This window comes from Monomorium pharaonis, chromosome 1 (genome assembly GCF_013373865.1).
Source record: "Monomorium pharaonis isolate MP-MQ-018 chromosome 1, ASM1337386v2, whole genome shotgun sequence".
NCBI classification, from domain to species: Eukaryota; Metazoa; Arthropoda; class Insecta; order Hymenoptera; family Formicidae; genus Monomorium; species Monomorium pharaonis.
In genome coordinates, this window is record NC_050467.1 from 36,249,238 (window position 1) to 36,274,236 (window position 24,999).

The 24,999-nt window shown below is 31.9% G+C and overlaps 1 protein-coding gene across 2 annotated transcripts in view; it reads right to left on the bottom strand.

Moving 5' to 3' along the window:
• LOC105837809 (dehydrodolichyl diphosphate synthase complex subunit NUS1-like) overlaps nucleotides 1-6,960 on the bottom strand; it is a 48,595-nt gene extending 41,635 nt beyond the window's left edge. The window contains exon 1 of one of the 2 annotated variants that reach the window (XM_036285151.1): nucleotides 6,417-6,960. In XM_036285151.1, coding sequence (XP_036141044.1) covers nucleotides 6,417-6,732 — 316 coding nt within the window. In that variant the 5' untranslated portion in view covers nucleotides 6,733-6,960. The remainder of the gene's footprint in view (nucleotides 1-6,416) is intronic. The other variant, XM_036285117.1, reaches the window with a different exon arrangement.
• Nucleotides 6,961-24,999: the final 18,039 nt, after the last annotated feature.

Genomic DNA, 24,999 nt, shown 5'->3' on the forward strand with positions numbered 1-24,999 from the left:
TTTGTAAGTTCTGGAGAGACCAAATCCTTATTACTGTTCAAATTTTGGCACCAGTTTACTACGAATATGTAAACAGTTTCCCCTATGGACAGCTGTAATGGCATTCAACGGAATAAATGTTGCGTCTTCAGCTAGAAGCGAAGAACACTTTAATGAGGTAAAAAATTTAATTTTGACGGGGGAAAAATATACGCGCGGACAAGTTTTTGATACGACATATGCGATCACTGGCGTGTACCGCGAAACTTTTAAACGCATATATAAATTTCAATAGCAAGCAAGAAATTGCAGAAAGGGCATCATTTTGTGTGATTAATTTAAACAAAGGTGAAACGGACGATAAAACTAAAACATCAAATAATATAAAAAAATCTTTGGTTGAGGATAAAAAAAATAACGTCGAAATGTTACTCGACACGTCTAAAGAAGAGACACACGAAATAAAATGTTTGACTAAATCAAACTTTCTGAACGAGGTTGAAATGTGGAAGTCACATAAAAATTCAAACTTAAAACGTAGCAAATATGTTACAGTATGCCCGGATGTTATACATAATAAGCCACAAGTGTCTTTCAAGATACCTTTGTTACAAAACGGCAATGCATTACGACCACAGCAAATTGAAGGACAATACATGGCAGTGAGAAATACATGCGCATTTGATTCTTTGGTCCAAGGATTGCTCGTAGGTTACCGCGACTAGACAAATTATTATAATTATGTCATTAATAATATAAAGACGAATAAAATATTAAATTTTATAACAATAGTTTCCACATATGGCACGCAACAAAAAGTGTACAAAGAAAGGGCACTAATTTTGGTAAAAATTTTTCAACCCATAAAAGGAGCCATAAATTGCGTATGCAACATTAATAATCTAATAGATAATTTAATGAAATCTGTAACATCATACAGTATGTTACAACGATGCGCTACTTGCGAATGGCAACAACAAAGATATGCAACACTTATTGCAATAAATACCTTGCCAATATATAAACAAGAAATGAGAGGATTGCAAGAAGCTATCAATCAAACACTCACGATAACTAATAAAAAGTGCAATCGCTGTAGCAACGAAAATATAGACTTTGTTCTGACTGCGGGAGAGCACATAATTATCGATACAGAATGTTTATCGTGGGTCCAACTTGCAACGAGACTTGGTTACTCTGATTGGTGTGGCAAAATGACACTCTCCGAAATACCAACAGATATACAAATAAATGAAAATACCTATACATTAGTTGCAGCCATTGAATATGTAGGCAAAATAAAAGAAAATGATATAGCATATTACATAGCCTACTGTCATAGAATAACAGGAAAATGGCAGATCTACGATGATGTAAATAAAACAAAATCTGCTATACTAACACCGGCTAGAATGCTTTACCAAAAGAAACAAATTAATTTAATAATTTACATAAAAAGATAAGTAAAAATCTTTCGTGTATACCTACAGCAAACTATACTTAAATTTTATTTAAACGAGTGTAATCTATCCAATTTTGGACGCACGCACGCACGCACGCGCACACACACACACACATACACACACGCACACACATCACACACCACACACACACACACACACACGAAGTGCGAATCCGACCGAGCAACCTCCACGTGATACACTTTGGTTAATACAAATACTGGCGGTACAATACCTAGAAAACAACAGATATGTATATTCAAAGCAACAAATATTTAAATTTTACGTTGTAAGTTGTAAATGTTTTTAAAAGCGTAATTTATACGAATAATACAGATTATTATAACGTTCATTTCGCTGTACCTTAAAAACCAGCCGAGATTCCGCATTGGTAAGACCTGTACTTTCGGTCCCTTTGAGGTACAAACGGTTTTAACGCATGTACAAACGGGTACAAACGATTCTTTTTCGAATGGCCTTGGCCGTTTTTCGATATCTCAAAAAATGTCAAAATTACCTCTTGAACAAATTTTGAAAAGCCTGTACTTCCGGTTTCTTTGAGGTACAAACTATTTTAACGAAGGTACAAACGATTCTCTTTCAAATAGCGTTCTCTTTCAAATGGCCGCTTCGCGATATCTTAAGTGATAGCCGAGTTCTATATTAATGTTGCGTCGAAACTTGAAAAGGGCTGTACTTCCGGTCTTCTTGAAGTACAAACGAAAACGAAGGAGATACAAACGGGTGCTATGTGAACTCTTTCGAATGACGTTGGCCGCTTCGCGATATCTTAAAAAATGTCAAAATTACCTCTTGAGCGAATTTTGAAAAGCCTGTACTTCCGGTCCCTTTGAGGTACAAACGGTTTTAACGAACGTACAAACGGGTACAAACGATTCTCTTTCGAATGGCATTAGTGAAATTAAAATATCTTAATGTTGGGTGCTGACCATTTTTAATTAACCTGCATTTTTTTTCCTTTGAGGTACAAACAAAATGAAAGTGCGGTACGAACAGGTACAAACGAGGTACAAACAAACTGTATTGTCGGATTTTTTTTATTTACTTGGTTGCTAAGTTCACATCGGTGGGTCGACTGTGTCATACACTTGACAAAAATTACAAAAATGAGCAAATTATTAAATATACTAGAATACTTATAAAGATTATATTTCCGTTATTAAAGAAACATAGGTAAATCTTAACAAAAGGGGACCCAGCCCCAATAAATAATAAATTTATTATTAAAATAAAGCACACATTTATGCGTGTTTTATAATAAGAAAGTCTATTAATTTATTATTATTCTAATCTTTTATGCAAAGTCGCAAATCCATGTGGTGCAAAGAACGCGTGGACGGGGTGCAAGAGCAGGTTTTCGCCCTCTTCCTACATCCCTGTATTAATTTTTATAAAGCACGCATAAATTAATAGATTTTCTTATTTAAAAGCACGCAAAAATGTGCTTTATAAAAATTATGTAAATATGCGGGAATGTAGAGAGAGGGCAAAGTCCTTCCCTTGCACCTCGTCCACGTTCTCTGCACCACATAGGTTTGCGACTTTAAGTAAAGCAGAGATATCATGTATTGTATTTATGAAACTTTTTTTGTTAATGACTTTTTAACGAGTCACGAGCGACAGCTAAAACCTTTTATGCATTACGCAGGGTAATAATCTTAACAATATATGTCAAGGTCAAGATCATTGAGAATCCCCTATTCGGCAGTTTTACTGTTCACTTTTGCAAGTTTCACAAAGTTGTGTGATATGCCATCAATTCTCTGAGTTCTAAATTTTACTCTAAATAAGGTCCGATTCTACTAGCGTAGATTAACTTTAACCTCGGTTTAACTCATACTTTTTATCTCTTTCAAATTTTTGGAACTAAAATAAGATAAATTAAACTGAGATTAACATAGAAATATTTTTATTTTTTAAAATGTATTCTTTATTTAAAAAATATATTTTACCATTTTATAGTACAAAAAAGATTAATTGTGTCTTTATTCATTTTTTCTTTTTTCTTTAAGTTATCATTTTTTCCAACTTTTATTTGTCAAAATAATTATACTTTTTAAACAATACTCAAAATCCATTTTATCCAGTTTTAAACATTATCTTTTAACTTTCCAAAACAGTTGTTTTTTTCAATTTGTTAAAAATTGACGAAAGTAGATTTTTTAAAAGAACTCATTTCTTTGATTTTTTCAAGCTTTATTTTGTTTAAATTAATTTTTAACATATTTAATGTTAATATTATTGTGGATTATATCTTCGTCTTTGTCATGAAAAAATGAAGATATTCACATAGCACAATATTGATTTCAGTCCATCTATTCAATGCAGAACGGTTGGAAAGAAATGAGATACATTTATAACCCAGTGTGATGTTTGCGGTGAAAAAAAGTATACCGTTCCAGGGTTGAAGTTAATCTATGTTGGTAGGAATGGACCTAAGAAAGCTAATTCACAATTGTTCTGAAAAATGTGAAGTAACACTAGATATGACTTATTTGTTCCAAAACTCATAGCAAATGTATGCTCAATTTTCACAACCACACACAAACTTCTGAAGTAGGTTGAAGAAATAAATCTTAACCCTAAAATTGACTTGCACTGATGTAGTGTTTTGTACCTCAACGCGAATTAAAATTTATCTCCTAATTTAGCAGATAAAGGGATCAATTTGGGACAATATTGATATTGATTTATCTGTTCAATGCAGAATGTTTGGAAAGAATTGGGGTACATTTATAACTCAGTGTAATGTTTGAGGTAAAAAAAAATAAATTTTAGGGTTAAAAAACTGTTCTAGGATTAAATAAGGGTATTAATTAAAAGAGTTTTAAGTGGTTAAATTTCTGAGTTGTAGGCAGCAAGTGGAACTATATTAATCCCCCTGTCACCTAATCTAAAAGGATTTTTTGACTTCTAGTGAAGATTAAGAATTTCTTACTTAAAAAATTTTTTAATATATCTTGTCAAATCTTGTAAAATTAAATTTCCAGTTACAGTTTTTTCTTAATTGATTTGTACTAACTTATAATAGTAGCGTACTAGAACAAAACATACAAAATATACAAAATATTTACATAAGTATTCACGATACTTACAAAATACTTATAAAAAAATTTATACAAAATGTAGGAATGGATAGTAATTTTCTTGTGTATAATATTGAAAGCAATTTTGATTTAAGCACAAACAACATTGTAAGTATAATTTTTTGACATTATTTGTGCCAATAGCTTCAGTACATATGAAACAAGTTAAATATAATCTATTTTAAAGAAACTAATAAATTTTAATTTTGCAATGTTAAAGTTATATTTAAATTTAGTGACAAAAACCAGTATAAGTTTCAAACAAATTGCATCACTATATTTATAGATTAGATCTGCTAGATAATAGACGTAAAATTTTAAAATGTTTAATCCTTTGAGGTCACACTGGGTGGTTATCACCCATTGCTTAAATTCAACACATTATATCTTTCTGATCTAAGAAAAAATGATACTAGTAATGTCATTTAGTGGTAATTCAAGGTTTCATTTATGCTCTTGTACTATTCTGTAATTAAAAGTCGCATTAGTTCACTTTTGACAGTCATCTGAAGATAAGGTAGAATAATAGCCATCCCATGTGTGATTTCCGTATAAGTTTTTTGTGTTTTTTGGTGGTTCGAATTTTTGTCTTTTGTGATTTAAAAAGTGTAAGTATATGATATAATACTAATTCTTATGACTAAAATTTTTTTAAAACTTTTATGTTACTTTATTCTTTGAAAATATGCAGCATGGCTTATAATAATTATAATGGCTTATAATTAGTCCATATACTTTAAGCTTAAGAGATTGTCCAGTCAATGACAATGAGTATTGCTAATTTGATAAACAAAAGTGATTTGCATTGTATGGCAGTAAAAAAGATTGAAAGACACAAATGCAATATCCAAGGTCTATGTGTGAGATCACAAGATATATTTATGCACTGATTGCGGTGGAAGTAATTAATTTTTTTAATAAACATTGTTTATTTAATAAATATTTACTTTGTATTTTTTTAAAGATAAAAATATAATAAACTTGATTTTTCTATGAAATACCTGTTTTTCTGTATACTAAAATACTCTATGTTCAGCATGCAAAATACCTTTTTTTAAAAAAAGGTCAAAGACTTATTTTTTCCCGTCTAAATTTTTAGCTAATAATATTGAAAATTGAAAAAGTTATAATTTATTTTTTAAAACTTTTTTGAATGTTGCAAGATTCAAGAATTTTTTTAGGTACTAACGTTTTTAGATTTTTGCTTAAATAATATCAGAATACAAATATTCAAGTTTATCCATGAATTTTTTTGTTACCATATCTTTGGTAATTTCATAAATACAGTAGGTACTTTAAAAATGACAATGGCTGGTAACCATCAAGTGTGACCTTGACATTTGAAGAAGTGTGACCTCGAAGAGTTAACCAGAATTTTCATTCAGATTTGCAAAAAAAATGCTTTAACAACTATAAGAAAACTATAGTTTTAAAATTTTATTCCTATTAAAAAATTGTCTTCAAAGGGTTAAATGGTACGAGATGATTTTTGTTACAGAATTTTTCAGCAGCCAGCTAGCAAAATGCTTGCTTGTGTGAATCATTATTAAAAAATTTCAATTTAGAATTAAAATTTTAATTAAAAATTTGCAACACATAAGATAATTAAGATATCTTATTTGATGAGGAAGAGCTGTCGCAATGTCATTTTGCAATTGTTAGAATTTCGTTTGACAGGTGCATGATAAATTCACATGACAAATGACGAACTGAATCTCCTCAAAGTAAATAGACGCACGCACGCACGCACGCACACGCACACACGCACGCGCACACACGCACGCACACACTCGCACACGAAATAATTCATTTCTTGTCTTTCGAATTTTTTCACACAAAATATTGTAATAATATCAAAGAGATTTTTTACCATTACGATCAAAGAAGCTGATGTAAGGTATATCAAGTGTAATGCACCATCCAATTATACGCACACAGTCCAAAACGGATTCGTCGCATAGTCCGAGCACGATCACTAGGTGCCTGGGCGTCTTGCTGATTCTCGAGAGCGTTTGGATGAGCACGTCGAGCTCCGTCGTCGTGCTCACACACCAGAACTCCGCGAGCCACCGGTACACCGCGATACACGCGCCACGGATCGCAACGTATAGGCTATGTAAGTAATGTATGAGCACTAGCAATGTGTATAGAAGCGCGTTCATGCTGCTGTTGGCAAGCGACTGCATATCTATGTAGCATAATCGAATGTGAGGCACCGACGGCCTGACGGTCGTATTGGATCGTATATGCGACGGACCTTCAGAACACCCGGAAGTATCACGAGAGTCTCGTACCTACTGCCCGCCTCTTACCCGGCACTACCGTACACCTTTCGTACGATGCGATCGTCGAAGGTCCAACCGCTAGTGCGCCGGTGCGCGTGCTGCATTCTCACGTCACCTCACGTGGTGTACAGTGCTTCCAATATCGAATATTTTTTTTACAGCAGCGTGCTGTAATGGAGGGGATAGCGGACAGCTCGACGGGTCGAGCGATCGACAATCGATTATCTGTATCGCTGGGGTCGATTCTGTAACTTTAAAGGTGCTTTTTCACGTGCTGCTGAAATCGACCATTTGAGTGACAAAAAGGATCACGTGACGAATTTTGTCGCAGAATATTATAGCAGCAATTTTTGTACGTGAAAAGGGAATAGTAGCGACAAAATATAAAGTTTAGAGACAGATTTCGCATTTTTCGTGTATTAGCATTTCAGTATTATTATAGCCCACACAGCACACTTTATCCTGAGGATATCCCAAATTATCCCAGATAGACGAAGGCGATCCCATGGATATCCCAATGAGTAGCACCTGGGATATCCTACAAAAATATCTATATTATATCTATATCTATATCTATATCTATATCTATATCTATTATATCTATATTATATCTATATTATATCTATATTATATCTATATTAAATAAATACAATAAACGCTAATAATGTAAAAATAATAAAAAATAAATATTTAAAAAACGTTAAAAAATATTGTGTGCTCCTTGGGTGTATAAGTATAATTGTAATAAATATTTTGACATAAAATACATAAAATAAATACGTATTATAAATTATTATATTTAGCATATTTCATCAACTGATAGGTAAGACTTATAGGAAATGTTGAGAATAATTGTTTAAGATATTTTTATTTTGTATTTGGCGCCAGTAGTGCGCTATGTATGTGCAACAATTAAAACCGCGCTGTGATCGATACGCGTGCGTAATGCGCTTCTTCCGTTTTGTGTTTTTTAGTTTCTTTTACGCCTCTCCCTCTCTCTGAGTTGTGAGTCATCGTACCGCCATACACAGCTTTCTTGTATCTAAGATTTTTTACATTATTATCTCTGTAATAAACAGTTTATTTTGTGTTTTGTACTGCGTGTGTGTATTACATAAACCTCAGATAGCCTTGTAGAACTAAAAAGGAAAAAATTATGCAAAAATTATTGCACAAAAATTGCATATTTTTGTGCATGAATTTCTGCAGTTTTTACAGATTTTTGTACAAAGTTTTTGCCTTTAGAATTTTTCTGCAAAATATTTTGTAAAATTTTATGTAATTTTTCTGAAGACAAAAAACTTTGGAAAACATTACATAAAATTATGGAAAACATTACATAAAAAAATGAAGGCAAAAACAAAATCTGTAAAATTGTACAAAAATCTGTAAAAACTGCAGAAATTCATGCACAAAAAATATGCAATTTTTTGTGCAATAATTTTTGCATAATTTTTTCCTTTTTAATTCTACAAGGACTGTCAGAGATTTATGTAATACACACACGCATACAAAACACAAAATAAACTGTTTATTCACAATTAAAATGTGTTTTCTTTTATTAAAAAAAAAACAAGAATATGATTTAACTACAATAAATTATCTTACTAATCCACTCGGCAAGTAATGTTCTTGAAATATTGTAATATTTGAAAATGGTACATAAATATTTCGTTAATATTTTAATTGTACTTTGCATGTGAAATATTTTAAAAATAAATCTGCATCATATTTTTTATAATAATGCAAATGCAATATTTCTGAAATCTTTGAAAAAAGATAAAAAAGTTTGCTTTTATATTTATATGGATCTGTAATATTACAAAAGAAATGTGACAAATGCATTATTTCAAAAATATTTCTGGAAAATTATAAAGTAATATTAATATTTCTTACACAATGAATATTTCTGCAAAATATCAAACGCAACATTGCATTTAAAGTATTTCTAAAAAATTTCTGAAGGATTGTGTAGGTAATAAAAATTTAAATTGCTGAAAATGTGAATTTATGCAATACTGCACAAGAAATATTGTAAATATAATGATTCAGAAACATTTCTGAATGTTTAAAATTGACATAAAAACATATTCTCTATATAATTATATAGTTAATAATGATAACATTAAAGTATACATGAAATAAAAATAAACAATAAAAATATACCTTATTTTAATGTGCATATATTATATTTTATTTAATACTTTATTGCAATAATTACTGAGATATTACCTTTTCAACATTTATAGTTTCCTTGATGCGTTCTCATTTATTAAGTTAAAACAATTAATATCTTGATTACTATTGCAACATTGCAAAATAATATGAGACTTTTACTTCAATCCTTTCTATCTTTCTAGCTATTGTACACTTTAGAGCATTCACTCTAAATATTTATTTATTTTTTTATTATTTTCTCATGTAATAAGTCTCTTTTTACGATATATTACTTTTTTGTAATGTTATAAAATAAACATCTTTTTTTAAATGTTACTAAAACAAAATAAAGTTTTAAAAAATTATGACAAAATGGAAGTGTTCTGTTACAAATTTCTATAATAATGCAAATCAGAAAGGTTTATTAAAGTAAACTTTTATTAACATAATCATAATTGTATTAAACATTTTGTATTAAACAATTGTAATAACATAAATTTATTAAACATTTTTAAAATATTTTGAAACTGTTGTATTACATAAAAATAATATTGCTTACATTTAAAAAATATTATCGTAATACAATAATAATAATTGAAATAAGACCGATAAAGCTGTCAAAAATAAATATACAAATAAGATCGCCTATATTGATCTATAACAGATCTTGGTGCTAAAAAATTTTGGTATAATTTTTATTATTTCTAACTCATATATATGAACTGTGCCCATTTCATCGGTCTTGAAACAGTCACTAAATATAGGCCGGTATTCATAGTTGTTTGAGATTCGACCGTTAACAATAATGTGTTCTGATAAACATAAATACCCAGACAGCACCAGATATTGTACGAATATTATACTCTCATACGTAATGTACTGTGATCATACCGAATATACGTAAAACATTCATATAACGTCTCAGTAGAATGTCATTTTGATATATCCTCAAGATAAACTTAGAATATAGCGACTGAACTTCGCAACTCCTACTGAATATACTGAGATTATATCTAATATACTCAAAACATCCGTAAAATATCCTATGATATATCTCATGTATATCTATCACATATTTCCAAAATATCCGCGTAATATCGAAAGTGAATCATGTCAACGCTATCTATGATCTGTAACGTTACGCATTTTCGTCTGCCGTGTGATGCAGACACGTGGTGAAGTGTAGGGTGTGAACGTGCGAACACGAACTCACGTGGTTTTCTCAGGAATTACGCCCAGATAACTCTGGTATGTACATAAGATATAATATAGTAACGTAAACTATAATAATATATATATATTGTATATATACATATATTATTTAGGTTATAACCTACAATTATCTGAGCATAATTTCCCAAAGCACCCCAGCGTATTCAACAGATATTACGCTTCATTTTTTGCGATAGCTTCCTGATGTGCGAAATGATTAATTCCTCTTCTTATTTCTTCTTGCTAATTCTGTATGTTTAATTCCTTGTTCCTTATTCCTCTCATTATGCATGAGCCCATATAATGTGAACATACTGTAGACATATTGTGAATATACTGAAGATATACTTTAGACATACGTATAACATTCTTAAGATATATTCGGTATATTCTCATAAACTGCCAGCGAAATTCTATGGGATAAGGCAACGCGGACATAGTACGTTATGAGTATATACTCGCCATATCACAGACGTATCTCTAATATTATACGAATATTGCAATATACTTTCGCAATATCCTATTATCGTTCTCATAATCTACATGTGCTGTCTGGGTATTTCTTGTTTCCCGTCGTGAGATGTTGTCGGGAATTCATCATCTCATCTCGCCGAGCCGGAGCGTGGACCTGTGGACGTCACCCGTACACGCCGTGATCGCGTGAAGTACCGGGCCGATCAGCTGCTTGCTCTTCCCCGATATTCTCCTCCTAACAACGAATATCGGGGGAGAGTAAGGCGCGTTACCAATTTTCGGCGCGAAGTTGAGTCAGTCTTGCGCCTGCTCTTGCCCGCCAAGCCTCTCTCAGTTCTCTCTAGGTTTTTTTGCATTTTTCGAAAAACCTAACGTTCACTACTCGGGGTATCCCTCGGCTCAATTACACAGGCACACAAAAAAAAAGTGGTTGGTCCGGCGGACTAGACTAGTCAATCCTTATGTATTTCGACCCGCTGAATCCGAATCTGAAGTCAGAATTGCAAAGTTAGCTCGCATTTTCTAACCTCAAAAAAAAATTTTTTTTAAATGTTGGTCCGGCGGACCAGACTAGTCTATTCTTATGTATTTTGACCCGCTGAATCCGAATCCAATGTCAGAATTGCAAAGTTAGCTCGCATTTCCTAACCTCAAAAAAAAATTTTTTTTTTAATGTTGGTCCGGCGAACCAGACTAGTCTATCTTTATGTATTTTGACCCGCTGAATCCAAATCCAATGTCAGAATTGCAAAGTTAGCTCGCATTTCCTAACCTCAAAAAAAAATTTTTTTTTTAATGTTGGTCCGGCGAACCAGACTAGTCTATCTTTATGTATTTTGACCCGCTGAATCCAAATTTAAGGTCAGAATTGCTGAATTGGCTTATTTTTTCCTAACCTCAAAAAAGAAATTTTTTTTATAATGTTGGTCCGGCGGACCAGAATAGTGTATCTTTATGTATTTTGACTCGCTGAATCCAAATTCAATGTCAGAATTGCTGCATTGGCTTATTTTTTTTTCTAACCTCAAAAAAAATATTTTTTAAATCTTGGTCTGGCAGACCAGAATAGTGTATTTTTATATATTTTGACCCTCTGAATCCAAATTCAAGATCAGAATTGCTGAATTGGCTCATTTTTTTCTAACCTCAAAAAATACCTTGTAAAAGCAGTTTGGATCACAAATGTATAATCCGGAACGTGCAGGCTTACGTAACCACATTACCCGGGGAAAATTCAATACGTATAAGTTTGAGCTTCTGTGAATAGCGTAGAAAATTCACTCCCTTTTTCTATTATATCTTTTATTCTCGAAGGTTCTGTGCAATGGCTTTCTCTTACGTTTCTTTCCTTTCACAGAGACATTACGTTTGAGCGTCCAGCAGAAATCAGCCATCATATTCACATCCCACTTGCCTTGCTATTGATACTCTATCTCCTTGATGTCCTGATGAAATCTTTCTTCTTGTTTTTTACTATAATTACCTAGATTTTCTGGGAAGTAGTCGACATGAGAATCTAAGAAATACAACTTAAGATTCATTAGGCAACCTAGTTTTCTATAGTTCTCTATCATTTCTACTATCTTTCTACTCATCCTTTCTCTGTAATCTTGACTTTTGTGATTTTCTAGAAAATTTTTCCCGGGTAATGTGGTTACGCAAGCCTGCACGTTCCGGATTATTTGTGATCCAAACTGTTTTTAGGTGTTTTTTAAGGTTAGGAAAAAATGAGCCAATGCAGCAATTCTGACAGTGAATTTGGATTCAGCGGGTCAAAATACATGAAGTTAGATTATTCGGGTCCGCCGGACTAACATTATAAAAAAAATTTTTTTTGAGGTTAGGAAAAAATGAGCCAATTCAGAAATTTTGACCTAGGATTTGAATTCAGTGGGTCGAAATACATGAGGATAGACTAGTCTGGTTCGCCGGACCAACGTTAAAAAAAAATTTTTTTTTGAGGTTAGGAAATGCGAGCTAACTTTGCAATTCTGACATTGGATTTGGATTCAGCGGGTCAAAATACATAAAGATAGACTAGTCTGGTTCGCCGGACCAACATTAAAAAAAAAATTTTTTTTTGAGGTTAGGAAATGCGAGCTAACTTTGCAATTCTGACATTGGATTCGGATTCAGCGGGTCAAAATACATAAAGATAGACTAGTCTGGTTCGCCGGACCAACATTAAAAAAAAAATTTTTTTTTGAGGTTAGGAAATGCGAGCTAACTTTGCAATTCTGACATTGGATTCGGATTCAGCGGGTCGAAATACATAAGAATAGACTAGTCTGGTCCGCCGGACCAACATTTAAAAAAAATTTTTTTTTGAGGTTAGAAAATGCGAGCTAACTTTGCAATTCTGACTTCAGATTCGGATTCAGCGGGTCGAAATACATAAGGATTGACTAGTCTAGTCCGCCGGACCAACCACTTTTTTTTTGTGTGCCTGTGTTATCAAACGACATCGTTCTATTGTACTGTGGAAATGTCGCGACTCGCGAGTGCGCGGTGTTCATTGCGACTTTGCGGGAACCGACGGTGATCTCGCGTTCGCGATCGAACGTCTGCCTCGCGATCAGTCCTGCGGTCTCGTTCGCGCTCAAGATATCCGTCCCGTTGGGGCGTCCTGACACGCGCCCGGCAAGATATCCGTCGCGCAATTTAAAGGCAGAAAAGACGACCGTCGCAATATTTTTAAAAATATTTCAGGAATATTGCAAAAATATTCAAAAATATGGTTTATTATGGACATTTAAGTATTGCTACAATATTTCAAAAATATTTAATGTAATATTTCAAGTTTATAAAAACAATATTCCTGCAATATTTTTACAATATTTTGTGCTGTAGGGTTATAGGGTGTCTGGTATTTTTTTATGGAATGTTCATGAGCAGGTAGAGCGCATGAAACTGAATAGAAAAGTCCTTACCGTTTTTCCATTTTTGCAATAGTTAACAAGTTAGTGACTTGTAAAATTTTCTGTATTAGTTCGGTCTACCGGCAAATGCAAGCGCGCTGAGCGCCCGGCCGCGGCGGCTGCCCCTCCCCAGCGCTTGAACCTTGAGATTGCTAGGCGCGCGGGGGGAATTGTTACAACAAGCGATAATGGCTACGCATAAGCGACACATAACGCTAAATTCTCCCTTCGAGTTATGATAGTTTCTTACCTTTTTTAATGAAAATAAAATTTTTTAACGACAAAAAGTATGTGTGTACATACGTGTACATACATGTGTATAAAAAATATCAGTTCTAATGTTTAAAGAAGTGATTACTAAATTTATTTTTTTAATAAATAACGATTATTTTTAATAAAAAATATTTTTTTGGTGATAGTCTTAAACGCCGTAAACTGTCATTATAAATTTTAAAAGAAGTTGTTATCATATGCTCGAAACAAAATTTATGCTTCTTCAAAAAACATTAGAAAATTTTATCGATTAAAATGAAAATGACAACCAAATAAAATGTTTGTTTCAACTTTATATTCTTAATTAAAAATTAAATAACTAGGATATTTATATTTTTAATAAAATTAATCCTTGTGATAGATTTATAATACACGGAAAAAACTTTATGGTAAAAATTACTATGGTAAATAGTAAACGCGGGCCAAGGAGGAATTATGAAAATTTTTATTATGTTTTTCATCAAATTACGACAATATTTACACTACTTATATGATATAATTCTTTGAAATTTCTTCTTACAGTTCGTGGTTACTACCATAAATAATAAATCATACATAATTTTACTATAAAATTTTCTCCGTGTAAATTTACGAATATATAAATTTATTAAATGTTTGAAAACTTATAAACAATATTTATTTAATTTAAAGAAATTTTAGTATGTAATGTGTGTGTGTAGGAGGGGGAGGGTACATACATACGCGAGCTAAAGAATAATTCAATTTATGATTTTCGTTTATAAGTAAGACATGACATTGTTTACAATTTGTTTTTGCTACACACTTTTTAGCAATAAATCCTGCAAAATATTCCACAGCAGATGCTTCCAAGGTTTCGTCATTTAAATATGAAGCGTTAAGAACAATTTTTTCAATGTTGATCGATGTATTTTGATCACTATTGTTTTCAAAGTCACTTTCAAAATCATCCATATTAATTGACGCTATTAATTCTCTATATCAGGTGTCGTTTGAGCAACAGATGTGGATGCAGTTATTGCACTTGGAAATAAAATTTCATCTTCATCCAAGCAATTTGCAGATTGTGCAGGTTTTCATAAACTTAGCACAATATTCTTTTGTAATATATATAGTAATAGTAATCGAAAAGTTTTTGCACTTGGATTTTGATTATGTACATATTGTAAACTTTTGTAGTTCTGCATCAGACTCTTCCACAAAATCATCACAGCCGCTATTTACTAATGTTATCAATCGTTTTCTATCTCCAACAGGCAGATGATAAAATCGGACATTCAATATATTTTTTCTACTATTTATGCCACAGTTTTTGTAAATGCACGTAGTATAATGAGTCTTTCAGACTTTACAAATTGAACTCGACATTTTATCTATCTTCAGATAAAAAAATGTTAAAAACTAATTTCATTTGAGATGTAGATTCTTAATGCTACGTAATACTACACTTAAATACAGTTTTAATACAGTTATTTGAATCTTTGAATTAGTTTGAGAACAATTTTATCGAAACACTAAATAATTTCCATACGTACTCGTTTCAGCCAGCGTCGCGCGTCACGAAGAAATAATGAACAATCGACAACATACTGTGCACGCTACAGAGTCGGCACGAGATATCTTAGCGCCCTTTGAGAAGTTGTGTTAAAAAAATTCATAAAATATTATTTAAATAAAAAAAATGTTCGCCAATGTCTTATTACATGCGTAAGAAAATATATAAGCATACAATTCATAGATAAAGATAAATCTATGTTGTGAGTGCATCACACTCACATACGGCATGTTGCAAGCGACAGAAGGTGTCAAATGACACCTCGCGCGCGGACATCGCCCGGCCTACATACCGGGCGTCGCACCGGAAAATGTACCCGGTTGCCTAAGACTTAACACCCAAAATCATCTGATTTTGGGGTGGAATCCGCGTAGCCAGCAATTGCTGGTTAAGCAAGTACACTGTCCAAAGGCCAGTGACCGCGGAAGTACCTTCTCCGGTCATACGCCCAAAAACGGTGTATATAAACACCGAGGTACAGACAACGAGCGGGCTTTGCTATACAGTATACAGCGACGAACGAATATATACCAATTGTTATACAACAAACGGCTACAATCTCTCAAGAAACCTGACCCGAGGAGTAACGACAGCGATCCCAAAATACCTGTGACCCTTTAGCCATATAAGGGCCACAACATCTATCTAAAAAATTAAATTGATGATATTGAATAGATAAATTTTATATTATTATACATATATATACATATAATAGAAAAAAACATATTAAATGTTTAATTTTATTGTCTGCCTATCAAAGATAAAAAATAATTAATAACAAGTAAATAATGATTATTCTAAACTAGTAGAAAATTTAATGCAAAATTGAAAGGTGCAAATGTGCAAACATTTTGCAAGAATAATAATAAATAATCTATTCAAGCAAAAAAATTTAAATTAAGAAATATGCATATAATACATATATTTTTGTTAGAGAAACACATATGTTATATCAAGAAAATGTCATTGTTATAATGTAATGTAATCTTTTAATTATGCAATACATTAAATAATGTAAAACTTTTAATAATATTATCGTAATCTTAACTTAACAAAAAATATAACAACAAACAGCAGAATATGTAAAAAAAAGTATAAGTGCCCATACAGCACAAAGCTCCGATTAACCTCCCAGGGAGTTCATTTTGCTGAGCTCCCGAGAAGCTTACAAAATTCGACAAAACAAGCTCCCAGGGAGTTCGTTTTGCTGAGTTTCCGAGAACCTTACAAAATTCGACAAAACAAGCTCCCAGAGAGTTTATTTTGCTGACCTTCGGAGGAACTTACAAAATTCGGCAAAACAAGTTCCCACCCAGATAGCCAAGCGAGATTGAACATATCGGATAAATTAATGTACTGCATGTATAGTCATATAGCCGCGAGTAGTTTGCAAGATCGCCACTAGGCGAAGGCACGGCGCTCCTCCTTCTCGTGAGAAAATTTACTCCAAAAGGCTTATAAAAGAAAACCATCACTCACGGCTTACTTAGCAGTTAGTACTTCACTAGCAGCAAAGTGTAGTATATATTGTTTTTGTTACACGAAGAGAGTTCGTGGACCTTCGCAACTCAGAGAGAGCTTCCAAAAATTGAGAAAATATAAAAATAAAATTTTTTCTCCGGCAGCTTCTATGTTCGCTTTTGAGAGCTTCCTGAGAGGTTTATTTAAGTTCGCAGGGAGTTCAGAAATCATGTTTTAAGAACTCCCTGCGAGCTTCAAAATAATTCCCGTGAAGCTTCTATATATGCTCCCTGATAGTTTCATCTAAACTCTCAGGAAGCTCCCAAAAGCGGACATAAGAGCTTCCGGGAATTATTTTGAAGTTCGCAGAGAGTTCTTAAAACATGATTTCTAAACTCCCTGCGAGCTTAAATGAAGCTCTCAGGGAGCTCTCAAAAGCGGACATAGCAGTTCCTGGAGATCTCCGTGCAAGTTTTTTTAAAGCTTAAATAAAGCTTATGAAAAATTTTGTGAGCTTCTCGGGAGCTCCTCGGGAGCTCCCCGTGCTGTGTGGGTGTAGTGAGGAAATAATAATGAAACTTTTTTTAAATAAATATATCACATAAGTTTCGTATATAAATGTATTTATCCAAACATCTTACTTTCTATAATCAAAAGAGAATTATAGATACTTAGAGTGATGATATCATCACTTTATGTATATAAATATTAATCATTAAGGTGACATATCTACAATGCAGAATTGTTATTAAATTTTACATAGAAGTTACAATTACATACATATTTATGAACAAAATTATTGCATAAGTAAATTTATGTCAAAAGTTTAAATAATTTTAAATAAGTAACAATACAAAAAATTATAGTATTTTAATTCCTTATTTTTTATTTAGTATTAATTTCACATTTTAACAATGATTAAAGTTTGATTAGTTAAAATAAAAATTTTTAATACAATATAATTATATAATAATTATACACTGAGCAACAAAATTAACGCAACAAAAAATTTTACCAAAATTTCACTCAACTTCAAATAATCGTAACTTCGCGAAAACTTATCGTATTGGAAAGTTTTTTTTTTTGAAGTTTGAAGTCTCTACTTTAAAGAGCATTTGTCAAATTTTGATCCTCACCTTTTCCTTTTTCAGCATCTCTTCAAAAGTAAGAACGTGTTTTGTCTTAAAAAAATTTTATATTTTAACGCGCTCCATGGGGTGCAGTGAATTTTTTTCGTAAATTTTATAAAAATTATCGTAAAATATTAACTTTTCTCTACAAATTGAAAAAAAATTAAAGTCTGTACGATGTTTTTTGGTGGAGTTATTAAGATTTTAAGAAAAAATGGTCATTTTGATTTTCATCGCTTATTACTAGTGAATAGATCAACATATAGCGCTTCGCAAAAAACAATGGAAAATTGAAAATTTGCACTTCCAAATATTAATTGATAAGTTGGGAAAAGCGCTTAGGCAAATTTGGCACAAAATTCCGCAGGAAATTATTGAGAGGTGCATAAACATCCCAGGTAGCAAACTCACGTCATTTTGACGTCCCAAAATGGTCATTTACTGACTATTTTTGACGTCACGAAATGACGCCCTTATGACGTTAAAATGACGGTCGAATGTCACAAATTCCTGACGTCATGAAATGTACCGTATTTTGACGTCATGGAATGACGTGAACAATATGTTGTCAAAAAGATCTCTAAAAGATATCCTGTTTCTGAAAATGATAACATAAAGAGACTTCTAAAAGATAACATATAATGTCAGAATGTTAACCAATGCGTCGTTTTTTGAGAACAGAAAGATATCATAAAACTAATATCTAAAAACTTTCTTAAATCGGATATCTTTAATAAACTGCAACTAAAGATAAAAAAATAAAATTAAAATTTCATTTTTTTAAAATTATTTTTATCAACAGTACATACTAATTTGGGGCAAATTTTTATTAATTAATTAAATTTAAATTATATTATTTTATTTTATTCTTACTTTCCCGCTGGTAGGTTTTGAACCCGGGACCTTAGGATGACGAACCTTGTACTCTATCTGCTACGCCAATTTGAATCATCGATATGGGTACTTGTTATTGTTTACATATACCTATATGTTATAAACTGACGCAATTATATTATTTTTTATAAAAGCAATTAAATTTTGCAAAACATATTAACAATAAATAACATTAACTTATTTACTTATTAATTTCATTGTTAAATTTAACTTTTTCCATAACCTTAATAATTTGATGGAAATTGCGATCTATTTAGCACTAATACTTTGAAGCGTTCAAATGGTTAATTTGGCCATTTTGACATCATTTCCAAGATATCTAAATATTTTCTTAAAAAAGTTCTCTTAAAGTTGAATATAATATGCTTATATAATATGCTTATGCCTTATGCCTTAAATCTCATTGTATAGACACTGCTTTAGACCGTGTCTAAAATACGTCTTAATGACGTCTTTATGTCCCGATTTTGGATGCGTGCTGTCTGGGAAAATAATCATCAGATCATGACTGAAATATGACTTCGAAATGACGTCATCATGACGTCAATTTTAGGTCATGTAAAAAAATGGTCATTTTGACGACATATGACCAGATATGATTATTTTGGGACGTCAAAATGACGTGGGCTTGCTACCTGGGATGTAAGAACGTTTACAAGCAGTAATTGATCAAAGAACGTTAGTGTTTATTATAAGGGAGTAATTGTACTATAAAACTTTGCTTTAGCGACGTGATTGAATCTTTCTTCACGACAATACATTGAAATAAATGAAAACCGTAAAATATGCGATTTTTTACGTAATCTATAAAAATGCGATTTGTTGTTAAAAAAAATAAATCTATGAAAAAATTAATAATAGCATTTAAAAGTGCAAACTTTCAGCTTTCCAATGCTTTTTTGCTGAGCGCTGTACGTTGATCTGTCCACGAGTAACAAGCGATAAAAGTCAAAATGACCATTTTTTCATAAAATTTTAATAACTTCGCCAAAAAAATCGTACAGACTTCAATTTTTTTTCAATTTGTAGGGAAAAGTTCATATTTTACAATAATTTTTATAAAATTTACGAGAAAAATTCACTGCACTCCATGGAGCGCGTCAAAGTATAAAAATTTTTGAAGACAAAACACATTCTTACTTTTGAAGAGATGCCGTAAAAAGAAAAGGAGAGGATCAAAATCTGACAAATGCTCTTTAAAGTAGAGACTTCAAGCTTTAAAATGAAAAAAAGAACTTTCAAATAGGATAAGTTTTTGCGAAGTTACAATTATTTAAATTTGAGTGAAATTTTGATAAAAATTTTTGTTGCGTTAATTTTGTTGCTCAGTGTATAATAATATATATTTTTAATATTTTTATATATTCATAAATCAAATAAAAAAATGAACAGAGATTAGAAATAAGGTTTTTTTATATATTTATAAAAAAAATGGACACAGAGATTAGAAATAAGAATTCAAATATTGAAAAAATTATAAAATATTTTTCTATTTGTGGTAACTCATATGTTAATTCTTTCTCTATTCTTCTTCTTTTCAATAAAGATTTTTGTACGTACATTTCTGTGGATAAAACAGTGCTTGATAAAATGAAATCCTCAGAAATTTATCCTCGGAGCAGCTAAAACAGTCAATAATATCAACGCTCTTCAATTATCCTCGCGCCCCCGGCGCCCCTTTGATAAGGACGAAAATTTGCCCAGGGCCGACGGTCTTTAATATCCAGATAGCCAAGCGAGATTGAGCATATCGGGCAAATTAATGCACTGCATATATGTTGTGAACTTGTCCACAATTTGCTGTCATTGTAATTTAACGTGGAACAAAGTTAGCATCAGGAGGACAAATAACCTTCATGAGTTTATGAAATTGTAAGTGCATGCATTGAAAAATAATAAACTTATCACATTGACAGCAATTATGCATGCATGTTGACAACTTGCCGTTTGTTGAATTCTAACGAAGAATTTTACATAATATCAACAGACAGTTTGAGGAAACACCTTGGCTTTAGTTTGATGAAATTAATAGGGAATAAGTGACAGCAAAATGACAACACGTTGCCTTCATTTGGCTGTTTGGGCATGGGAAAAGTATTGCAGAAATGCAAATTTATATTACTGTTTGGGATAAATGCACAATGGCGCACAAAAATTGCTAGAGGCTCTTGATCGATCATTGCAAAATTTGCGAGGACATAATGGACCATTTGGGAACGCAATAATATTGCTTGCGGGAGATTTCAGGCAAACATTACCTGTAATTCCTAGATCGACACCAGCGGACGAAATAAATGTTTGTCTGAAATATTCTACTTTGTGGCGACACGTAAAGACGTTGAAATTAACAACAAATATGCGTGTGCAGCTGCAAAATGATCGAACAGCTGAGATATTTTCACAACAATTGCTTGAAATTGGGAACGGAAAGGTGCCGGTTGATCAGACAACAAGACGAATTACATTGCCTAATAACTTCTGCAATTTAGTAATGTCAAGAGAAGAAAAAGTATTTTCAACCAATTCTTCTCTGGACATCTTGACCAAATATTCAAATCAATTATAAGAATCACGATTGGCTCAGTGAACGAACAACTCTTACGACAAAGAACAAAGACGTGAACGAACTTAATAATATTATTCAGTCTAAGATTCAAAGCAACATAGTTATATATAAGTCTTTTGATACAGTTGTGGAAACAGAAGAAGTGGTTAATTATCCAATAGAATTTTTGAATTTACTTGATCTGTCAGGGATGCCCCCGCATGAACTGCAATTGAAAATCGGGGTGTCAATTATCATGTTGCGACATCTCAACCAGCCAAAGCTGTGCAACGGCACGCGGCTGGCAGTAAAAAATTAATAAGCAACATCGTAGAAGCAACAATCATAACAGGACCTTTTAAAGGTGAAGATGTCCTCATTTCTCGCATTCCTATGGATTCCAACGGATATATATGTCATTTCAATTTAAGAGAATGCAATATCCAATTAGATTGGCGTTTGCAATCACCATTAACAAAGCACAGGGCCAAACTTGAGAATTGTGCGGTTTAGATTTAGAAAAAGATTGCTTCTCACATGGACAATTATATGTTGCGTGTTCAAGAGTCGGCAAACCAGAAAATCTCTATATCTGCACAGACAAGGGAACAACAAAAAATATTGTATACCCACAAGTATTGGAAAAATAACGGGAGACAATTCCTCCCCCCCCCCCCCGATTCTAAAGAAAGAAGCAAGAAGCGTATAAGGTCAGACACCGGGAAGCATCTGTGGGAAAGTATTGATGGACGGTAGCAACGAATGTTTGCAAAACAAGTGCATGATTTTATCAGGGGATTTTTATTGGAGCTGTATTACTGTTCGGACTAATCTTATTGATATTTTGGTTAACAAATAAAAAGATGTTTGGGTTTGCAAAGAGTGTTTCTTTTTTATACACCCGTGAGAAACAATATTAGAAACATGCGCTTAATCTAAAATTAGAAAAAAAAACCAGACTAAGCCACAGCAACGCGTGGCCGGGTATAGCTAGTTTGAAATAAATAATTAATATAAAACAAATGTTTAATAAATATTAAATATTATTTATATAATAAACACTAATAATGTAAAAATAATTAAAAATAAATATTTAAAAACATTGTGTGCTCATTGGGTTGTACCGTGTATATTACCAGATCCAAACGTGGCTGAGAACAGATATAGATCCACAATAATGGGGCTGGATTTTTAATAACAATTTTTTGGAGCCCATTACAACATTGTACCTGCGCCAGATAATATTCTTATACTATTTTTTGTAATTGTACAAAAGAATGCGCTGCAAATTGCGGATGCAGAAAAATTGGTTTATTTTGCTCCGTTGTATGCGGCAACTGTCATGGACAGTCATGTTTTAATGCAATGCCTGAAGCTTCTGTTGCTGATTCTTCCGATAAAGTTTCTACTGAGAGTGATGATATTAATACCATTGACCTTTTTGTAACAAATTTCAGCGAAGATGAGAAAGATAACGAAGATATATACAGACCTCTTAGAATCTGACAATGAAATACTAATACATGAAATTTAGGTAACAAATATTTTACCTCTATGTTGAGTGTAAAAAAATTACGTTTTGTCCTCATGAAGACGAGGACGAAACGTAATTTTTTTACACTCAACATAGACTAGATCTATTGGGGACACTATGTAAAAAGAACGCGCCTTGTATACTACCTCAATGGTGGTGTATTCTACCTCAATGCGGCAGGGAGTGATTGAATGACACACAGTATAATTGGATACGTGTTAATTACACACCATGTTATTGGACACATAAAGTTGCACACGTTCGATTCGACATGTTGCATTTGCGCATAGTTGCTTTTGGACACCACATAGTTGGTTTTGGACAACACATATTTTTGTAAAATTTTTAACACACGCACACAAATTTGTTATTTGTAAATTTCAAATTTTATAATGTGAAAGTGCTGGGTATCGATCATGTACTTTTCGGAAACATGAAAAATAAAAAGTTTTACGTGAACTTAATGATTATAACCAGTGGAATTGTTAATGTAAAACTTCCCAGTGAACACATTTTATAGCGGCAATATAACATGGAAGTTACATGTAATTTAACATTGTTATTCTTGTGATATGTAGGTGCTATATGACATGGAAATAACCTGTTACGTAATATTTGTTATACGCAAGTGATCTAGCTGTTATACATCGTTTTGGCGTTACAGTTATTCAACAAAAATTGTATAATCGTAACATAACACGTTTGTATCAATGTTATTACGGAACGATGCGTCGTAGTTGACTCAAAAATCAGACATAACATATCCTGAATGACAGATCTATTTAATAATAAAAAAAATTATTATAAGGATAATGTTTTTAAAAATAACGGTTTGTCTACAATTACTGCAAACAAAAAATATACAAAATCTAAATTCATCATGTGCTGAACAAAAACAGAATAATAAATGTATAATACTATTCAATTTTTCTTAGAATTATGATCTATATAGTTAACCATCTAATTAATCATTTGAACGCTTCAAAGATTAGTGCTAAATAGATCGCAATTTCCATCAAATTATTAAGGTTATGGAAAAAGATAAATTTAACAATGAAATTAATAAGTAAATAAATTAATGCTATTTATTTTTAATATGTTTTGCAAAATTTAATTGCTTTTATAAAAAATAATATAGTCGCGTCAGTTTACATATAGGTACATGTAGACAATAACAGTACCCATATCGATGAGTCAAATTGGCGTAGCAGGTAGAGTACAAGGTTCGTAATCCTAAGGTCCGGGTTCAAACCTAGCAGCGGCAAGTAAGAATAAAATAAAAAATAACATAATTTAAATTTAATTAATTAATAAAAATTTATCCTAAATGTAGTATGTGCTGTTGATAAAAATAATTTCAAAAAAATGAAATTTTAATTTAATTATATTTTTTTTGTAACTGTTGTGTAACGGTTAGATAACATGTAATTATAACATGTTATATTGCTGAGTCGAAAATTGTAACTTACATGTAAGTTACGTGTAATTTCAGAGTAACGTAACCTGTTATATTCGGTTACATTGCTGTTACACTGCTGCTATATTACTGTGTTCACTGGGTTTTCACTTTTCACGAAATTTTAGTTTCTAAAAATTATATGATCGAGGTCTTGAATAGGATATTATGTACCTGAAATATTTTCTAAAACATTAAAATAACGGTAGTTTTATAATATTATTAAGTAATTTTTAAAAAATATTTATCAAACGTTATATATCATAACGTTTAATAACATTTAAAATTCATAATAAATATTTTAAAAATATATATTTTAATAATATTAGGACAGCAATATTATTGAGAAATATTTTAAAAATATTTATGAAGCATTAAGTTATAATGTTTAGAAAATTTATCTAAAATTAATATTTTAAAAACGTTGATAAAATATCTTTTGCTTACTAATTGTGAGTATCCATTATATATAATATAAACTATTGATAAATGCGGCGCTTCGAATAGTAATTCGGCTTCAAACTCACAAGATAGCGCTGTTAGCAGTTAACGTAAAATTATACTATTTCTTGCAAGACTT